The following is an 8,686-nucleotide window of genomic DNA, read 5'->3' as shown; positions in this document are numbered from 1 at the left end:
ACGGACACATCTACCTGGAATGGTGCTAGTGAAGCAGTGAAAAAGATGATTGATCCAAAGACAAGGGCTCTTGAGGACGAGTGTGTTTTGAAGGGGAAGGATCTGATATGGAACTAAATTTCTAGCACGTGAGTTAGTCACGTGAATAACCATTTAGCACCAAGTTATTTAGTTCAGTTTAGCAATGTTACTTATGGCTTAGGTTAGTGGTGCATTTTAGCATCTCAAGTACATTTAGGTCTATAAATTCTCTCTCTATTTCAATTTATGTGAACCTATTTCCTTTTTAGTTCGTGTCAAAATGAATGACCTCTTTCCTAATTTGAAAATAAATTCACTTTGTTAATGATTTACAACCACACAAATATTCAAGACTTATTTTGAATCACAAGTTTCAATAGTCTTCCCTCTTTCTTAAATGTCGTGTCCAGTCAAATTGGTTCACATAAATTGAAACGGAGGGAGTAGTATCTTTTCATTCCATTCTAAGCATCCTTGAAGAAATGAATTAGTATTAGCATAGTTTAGCTCTTAGTTTCTTCCTTTATTCTTCCTCTATGCTGTATTTCTATTGAAGTTCAGTGAGCTCAAATTCAAGATTTGTATCATTAACTTTTAATGAAACGATGCAATAAGCATTAGTTTACCGCCCTGCGGTTGTGCAGCTTAAATGGCTATGAAATTTGTAAATTATCATACACTAAGAGGCATTCCCACAACATAAATATGATTCAATAAAATAAAACAGTGGCCACCATTTCTCATTTTTCACATTATTATCAGTCTATCCACAACACAGGAAATTATGAATTATAGTTTGCTGGCCTTTGGAATACTCCCCATAGCTTTGGCCCTCTGTCTCAAAACAAATTTCTGCGTCTTTCCTGTAGAGGTTTTGGGCAAATCATCGAAAATTACTGTTTTAGGAGACATGTAATGTGGTAAACGACCACGGCAGTACTTGATGATTTCATCCGCAGTTTCATTATTACCATCCTTTAGTTTCACAAAGGCACAAGGTGTCTCACCCCAGTAATCATCTGGTTTTCCTACTACAGCAGCCTCAAGAATGGCTGGATGGCTGAATAATACAGACTCCACCTCAATTGAGCTAATGTTTTCTCCACCAGAAATAATGATGTCCTTTGAACGATCCTTCAATTCAATGTAACCATCGGGGTGCTTCACCGCCAGGTCACCGGTTCGAAACCAACCCCCTTTAAAAGCATCTTCTGTGGCTTTGAGGTTCTTCAAGTACCCATTCATTACAGTGTTTCCTCTAAACATTACCTCGCCAATGGTTTTTGCATCTGGTGATATGCTCTTCATTGAAGCTGGATCCTTCACATGTACTTCCTCCATACCAATATGGTGCAATCCCTGACGAGACTTGATCTTTGCCTGCTCATCAGGTGACAGAGAGTTCCATTCAGGTTTCCAAGTGCAAACCGTTCCAGGACCATAGGTTTCAGTTAGACCATATGAGTGAGTAACATTAAAACCAAGCTCCTCCATCTTAAATAACACTTGAGGAGGAGGTGGTGCACCGCCAGTCATCACTGCTACCTTCCTTGGAAGTGGCCTCCGGCTACTAGGAGGTGCATTTATTATCATGTTCAAAACTGTAGGCGCACCACCCATGTGGCTCACTTGGTGCCCAGCTATGCTTTTAAAAATTCCTGCAGCGGTAACATTCCTAAGGCAAACATTTGTGCCACCCTGTGCTGCCACGCCCCAAGTAAGGCACCATCCATTGCAATGAAACATGGGAACAGTCCATAAGTAGACAGGCATTGAAGGCATTTCATTGAGAAGAACAGCAGCCAGAGAATTAAGATATGCTCCTCTGTGACTGTAGACGACCCCTTTTGGACTGGATGTTGTACCTGAAGTATAATTCAGAGCAATGGCATCCCACTCATCACTTGGCCATACTATCTCAAAATCAGGTCTTCCTGTCGCTAAAAAGGGCTCGTATTCCAGATCTCCGGGTATCACATTAGATAGCTGTCTGTCAGAGTCTGAGATTAGGACTAGATGGGGCAATTTGATTCCTTCCTTCGAAAGAATCTGTAATGCCCCCTTAGCAGCATCAAGGAACTGGTAATCTACAAATATGACTTTTGCCTCTGAATGTTTGAGCAACACCGACACCATTGCTGAATTATGACGAACATTAAGAGTACACAAAACAGCCCCAGCCATAGGTACCCCAAAGTGTAGCTCATACATAGCAGGAATATTTGGAGTCAAGGCAGCAACCTGCTTATAATAATAAGAAGAAAAAACTAAGAACAACATGAGTACGAGGATGCACACTTCTGAATGAGAAGTTACTTCTTTTCATAGAAAGCATAAAGTGCAGTACAGGCAGCTGTTATTTTTCTAACAGAGGAGTTCTGTGAATAAGTATTTGACGAGATAGCACTCGAATAAGAAGATAGGGTTTAGAGGAATTGATATGATAATTCCATCAAATGTTAAGGATCAATTCGGAGACACTACTTAAACCAATGCGTTTGAGGGTGGTTTGACTTGGAGACTCGAAGCAGACCATGAATAAGTACTTTGAAGTAAGAATATTGGAGGCTGTCGTCATCACTGACAAGGCTACTGGAAGATCTACAGGCTACGGATTTGTTTGCAAATACTTCCACTTTTTCTATTATATGGGATATATTTTCAAGACGAGTTGGGTAACTTTTTCCATCTGTACAGTCATGTCTTAGTCAGTTATTTTCAAAGAGCAGTGGAGATCTTCTGCTGAGTTATATGAGAGAATACATTATGAAACCAGGTGGACAAGCACTGCTACTGTTTTCATGTTTTCGATGAAAATACACATTGAAGTGGTCTATTTACAAATTCCGGGCTAAGGTACTCGGACTCTTCGAAAGTGTTGCCGCACCCGTGTCGGATCCTCCAAAAATACACTACTTTTGAAGGATCCGACACTCATCCGACGACATTGTAGGAGAGTCCGAGTAACATAGATTCCGGGAGCTAGAAGATTCCACGCCGCTCTTGTCATTGATAGTAGAAGGGCTGAATGCAATCTCACCTGAGCAGCGCACTGCTCCCTTTATAAGAAAAAATAGCAGCTGTTCTAGGAGAGATTAAAACTGCGCAGATTTGGTAAACAATAAGTACTATCAGTTCTCCATGTCAAAAGAACAGGAAATATTATGAGTCTAAGCCCACATAGATAGGGGATGATTTTGTGCCTTTTCTCATCTATCCTACACTTTTGAGAAATTTCTTTCCCAGTAGCAAATCAGTCCACTAAGAAAGTAGCATACTAACATCATCAGTCACTACAATACTATGAATTCTAGTCAAGGAGTTCTATATTTAAGACCACAAAAAAAAAATTGTCAAACTAAATTTATCGGTGAAAGTTTAATGTACATGAGTGGACAGACTCTAGACAGATAATAAATCAAAGAAGAAACTTGTGTGTTGTTTACGCCAACTGTATCAATTTGGCATCTTTGCACAAGACAATAAGAACTAGATAGGGCAGCCACAGGCTTCATCTAAAGTACAAAAGAACAAACTAACCAAAATAAGTAAGAAATGTAGAGTCAGTTTTTGAGGTCCCCATATGGAGAAAGCAACATAAGAGCATTCCTCACCCACAATTAGAGCAAAAACCTCAATGAGAGAGCATATTGAAGAGTACATGAATGTTAACACACCTAATACCATGTATAAAATTCAGCACACCTAATACGGCGTTTGGTTTATAATTTAGAAACCCACATAACTAATACTCTTCTGTCCCAATTTATGTGATACAATTTCCTTTTTAGTCTGTCCCATAAAGAATAATGCATTTCAATATTTAGAAATAATTCAACTTAAAATTTCTCTATTTACACTTAATGAAATGATCTACGTCAACACAAATATCTATGACTTATTTTGGATCACAAGTTTCCAAAACCTTCCTTTCTTTCTTAAACCACATCACATAAATTGGGACGGAGAGAGTACATGTATAAGTTATAAGGGAAATTACGTGCTCCCTCTGTCCCAATTTATGCGATACACTTTTTTTTTTAGTTCGTCCCAAAAAGAAAGATATATTTCCTTATTTGGCAACAACTTAACTTTAAATTTTGCCAACTTAATTTTATATTTTACCTTTTACGCTTAACAAGATGTTTTATAATCACACAAATATTTTTGACTTGTTTTAGACCACAAGATTCAAAAGACTTCTTTAATTTCTTAAACTTTATGTCCAATTAAATTATATCAAGGACGCGAGAGTATTACTTTATAAAGGACATAAAATGTAATAACTAATCTCTATATTACTAATAAGTGATCTCTATATATATTACTAATAACCTGCTACCAAACGACCCTTAACTACATGCATACATATGTATAAAATCAATATTATCTCATTTCCAAATTAGTTTAAGCACAAAAAGGGAAAGAGGAAGCAAAATAGAAAGAAAAAAAAAACATACGACATCACCACGACAAATCCCAAGTTGGGTGAGAGCAGAAGCAAGTTTGAGACACCTTCCACGTGTCTCTGCCCAAGTAAACTTTACATCCTCATAAATAATAGAAACTCTGTTTCCATATACCACTGCTGATCTTTCCAAGAAGCTTATTGGACTCAATGGTACATAGTTTGCTGAGCATTTAATTGTCCCCTCCATTGAATAGAATTTTCTCTGAGTTTTGAGAGGCGGGGAAGGGGGGGGGGGGGGGGGGGGGGCTTCTAATGCTGTCACGAGTCACGACCGCAACTCAACAGTATATTGGCATTTGTACCTCTGCCGAAAGAGAAAAGGGTGTTGCACCTATAAGTCCAAAAGAGCTATGATGACTCGAGAAATGGAATTGGAAGAGCAAGACGGGCTAGGACTGGGACATTTGTGGCTCTTGGTTGTAAGGGATTATTATATTGCATACTTTTGACAAACAAATCTACAGAGAATATTTTTGTGGCTGGTTCGCACATGTACAATATATAATATAAAAATATACTCCCTCCGTGCCAACTTTACTAAGAGCCCGTTTGGATTGGCTTATAAGTTGGCTTATAAGCTGTTTTCAGCTTTTTTGAGTGTTTGGCTGGCCAGCTTAAAGTCATTTTATGCTTAAAATAAGCTCAAAAAAATAATTGGACCCATTTGACTTAGTTTATCTAAAGCAGCTTATAAGCTGAAAACAGCTTATAAGCCAAAAAAAATAAGTTGGACTACCCCAACTTATTTTTTTCAGCTTATAAGCTGCAAACAGCTTTAAGCTGTAAGCCAATCCAAACGGGCTCTAATACATTTTTCTTTTTAATCTCTTAAAAATGAATGATATGTTTTTATGTTTAGAAATAATTTAATTTTTTTTTTATCTTTAATAAAATGATCTACAATCACATAAATATTATGATTTATTTTATATTATAACTTTCAAAAGTCTTTCTCTTTTTATTCAATTTCGTATTTAGTTAAACTGTATCACATGAATTACAACGGAGGAAGTGACCTTTAAATTTAAAAAGAAACATTGCAATCCAAAAATGCTTTATATAAAGTCAATTGCAAGAAGTGCGGGACATGTACTCTAAAGGAGTGAGGTGCTTATCGGTCAGTTCGGTTTAGTTTTGTGTATTATCGGTTTAGTTTATAGATTTTTGATTTTTAAATATGTTAAATCGATAACCAAATCAATAAGATATTCGTTATTGATTTCGGTTTATCGGTTTTTGGTCCTTAACGTTTTGTTTTTCGATTTAATCGATAAGAAAATGCTCCTCTATTTTTTTCTGCTTTCTTATTTTCATTTGTTCATATATACACTGTCTTCATACATAAAAAATTAAAGGGAAAAAGGTCAACTATACTCCTCTACTTTAGTTTATTGACTAACTTTGCCCTCTGTTAACCAAAGTAGTCAAATATACCCCTCCCATTACAAATTGGGGTCAAATATACCCCTACCGTTAGCAAAGTTTCAAAAATATTTCTCATTTCTAACATATTCTCACATAAGCAAGTCTAGTCATTGAAATTAGGTGACATGGACGCCACGTGACATTTAACTTATTCTATGTGAACGTCACATGGCTTTTAACTTATTCTATGTGAACGTCACATGGCTTTTAACTTATTCTATGTGGTGCCTACGTGACAATTTTTCAAAAAACAATCTAGAAAATTGATTTTTTTTAAAACAAATCTGAAAAAAAAAAAAAAAAGGCTTTTATTAAAATCTGAAACTTTTTTGTTTTTAATAAAACCAATTGTTTAAAAATATATTCTCGAAAATTGGATATTTTAGTTAACAATATGGAAAATGATTTTTTTTTTAAATCTGAAAAATGTAAAGTATTTTTTTTAAATCAGGATTAATTTTAAAAAATCTGAAAAACTGATTTAAAAAAATAAATCATTTTCTAAATTTTTAAATTAAAAAATCCAATTTCTCAGATTTTTTTTTTAAGAAGCGGGTTTTATAAAATAAAATAAAAATTCAGATTTTTAATAAAAGCCATTTTTAACAGATTTGTTTTTAGAAAAATCAATTTTCCAGATTGTTTTTAAAAGATTTGTCACGTAGGCACCACATAGAATAAGTTAAATGTCATGTGACATCTATGTCACCTAATTCCAATGACTAGACTTGTTTATGTGGAAATTTATTAGAAATGAGGGGTATTTTTGAAACTTTTCTAACGGTAGGGGTATATTTGGCTCCAACTTGTAACGGGAGGAGTATATTGGACTACTTTGGCTAACGGAGGGCAAAGTTAGCCAATAAACTAATGTAGAGGGGTATGTTTGACCCTTTTCCCAAGATTAAAAGTCTACACAAATTACAAGCACAAGCAAATTCAAGTATATTATTGGTATTTGCTAAAACAAACTTCTTTCTTTCACGTTAAGTAGCAAACTTGGATGTTGTAGAAGCAAATTCAAATACGTATTGCTATTTGCTAAAACAAACTTTTTTTCTTTCACATTAAGTAGCAAACTTGGATGTTGTAGAAGCAAATTCAAATACGTTATTGCTATTTGCTAAAACAAACTTGTTTTAAAGAATTAGAATTAAAGTCACTATTATATAATTAAGGATAAAAATAATAATTTTAATATAAGCTTATTGGGTTATCAGTTTAACCATTAACTAAATTGTTAAAATCGGAAACCGAACCAATAACCGGATAAAAAAATTTACAAAACCATTTACGAACCATTAACCCAATAACACGATAATGATAAACCAATAGCTTTTTTATTGGTTCGAATTATCGGTTAAACCAGTTTTTGCACACCCGTATAAAGGAGGAACCAAAGATTCAAAGTTTAACTATTGTTCCAATTCCTTAGTGTCTTTTCTTTTTCGCGTATAAAAAACACTAAATCTCTTAACGAAATATTAGTTGTATTTTTACCTCTTAAAACTAGATTTAATATTGAACAAATAGTAATTTAATTATTTTGTAATATTTAGAACTTTAAAATCAACTAAAATTTTGTCTTAATTATCTCTTAACTGTGAAAGCAGCTAATTGCGATAATACTTCATCAATCATAACTAATAAAAAATGCGTGTTTGAAAAGCTCGGTAAAATTATTAGGCGAGATAAATAATTAAGATTATCTTATATAAATTGTACTATATTTAGATTTGACTTATACTGAACTTTGAATGCAACTAGATATCTACCTAAAATTTTGGTAAATCAGCGACGGGCCATATATGTTACATTCAAATTGATATGATATTTTGGTGAGACGTGAAGGAAGAAGTTATGGGGTGATCAAGATCAGAGTTAAATGTATGTTTTGTTTGAATTATTGTTTGTTCATCAACATTTTATTTTAGAATTTTATCTATCAGTGTTTGCATTAGATATATGAAGTTTTTGTTTGAATTTCTTTTTTTGTTCATTTGACTAAATATGATCAACATTAATCATTTCAAGAATTTACACTTTTTCTTTGGTTTTTGTTTCGAACTCAAATACACTATTTAAGAATATTTATTTACTTTTTTTAATAGTATAATTTTTTTTATCAACTCCTAGAAGGTATACTTCTGTAATAGTATAATCACTGATACGGGTACACGCGCAAAGCGCCTATACTAAAACTAGTCTCGTTAAAAAGTTCAAAGAATATATATAAAAATAAAAAACTAAAATTAAGATAAGAATAACGTAAAGTTCACCTTGGAACCACTAACTATGCCAAAAAATTAAATTACTTTTAATTGTATATTGAATATAGGAGTATAACTAAAATACAAACTTATTAATTAGGGACGATTTCAGAGACCTTCCTCCAAATTTGCTATTATCTAACAAACTTCCTTGTGGTTTGAGGTATTACGTTCACCTCTCCTATTTTCATTTTGATGTAACAAAGTTGGTTCATATATTTCCACTTCAGACTACAGAGAGGGCAGTACGAATTAGCAGAAATTTTGTTATTAGCAAAAGGTAGTAATATCAGATGTAATTTCCACTCACCCCATTCTAGTCTAAAAACACTATATATATGCTTCAACTGAGTTCAAACAATTTAATAGAATCTTAAAACCTCCAAAAGGGGTTTTTGCAATTGGGTGATCAGGAAGTTGTTTTCATCGAAAACTAAAAGACAACAAGAACTCAAAAGTGGCAGTTTAGTGTACTTTGGATTTACTTATCAGAAGTCCA

At 34.0% G+C, this 8,686-nt stretch overlaps 1 protein-coding gene across 2 annotated transcripts; it reads right to left on the bottom strand.

Annotated features, from left to right (window-relative positions):
• Positions 1-716: 716 nt before the first annotated feature.
• LOC132635440 (butanoate--CoA ligase AAE1-like) lies at positions 717-4,959 on the bottom strand. 2 transcript variants are annotated; one of them, XM_060351836.1, is made up of 2 exons: positions 4,482-4,959; positions 717-2,262 (listed from the first exon to the last, which is right to left on the bottom strand). In XM_060351836.1, exons 1-2 carry the CDS (start codon positions 4,677-4,679, stop codon positions 811-813), a joined length of 1,650 nt encoding a protein of 549 aa, XP_060207819.1. In that variant the 5' UTR covers positions 4,680-4,959; the 3' UTR covers positions 717-810. The 2 variants fall into 2 exon arrangements, with proteins under 2 accessions (XP_060207819.1, XP_060207820.1); XM_060351837.1 differs by lacking the exon at positions 4,482-4,959 and adding an exon at positions 3,062-4,448.
• Positions 4,960-8,686: the final 3,727 nt, after the last annotated feature.

Source organism: Lycium barbarum, chromosome 4 (assembly GCF_019175385.1).
Source record: "Lycium barbarum isolate Lr01 chromosome 4, ASM1917538v2, whole genome shotgun sequence".
NCBI lineage: Eukaryota > Viridiplantae > Streptophyta > Magnoliopsida > Solanales > Solanaceae > Lycium > Lycium barbarum.
The sequence above is the reverse complement of the archived record's forward strand: the minus strand, read 5'-3'. Positions and strand labels throughout refer to the sequence as shown.

What these genes read in the sequence shown, in the direction of transcription:
- LOC132635440 (XM_060351836.1), bottom strand. Translation starts at nt 4,679, where the DNA reads ATGGAGGGGACAATTAAATGCTCAGCAAACTATGTACCATTGAGTCCA. An exon ending in GGATTTGTCGTGGTGATGTC is followed by an intron (nt 2,263 to 4,481) that starts GTATGTTTTTTT and finishes TATTATAAGCAG; the next exon opens with GTTGCTGCCTTGACTCCAAA.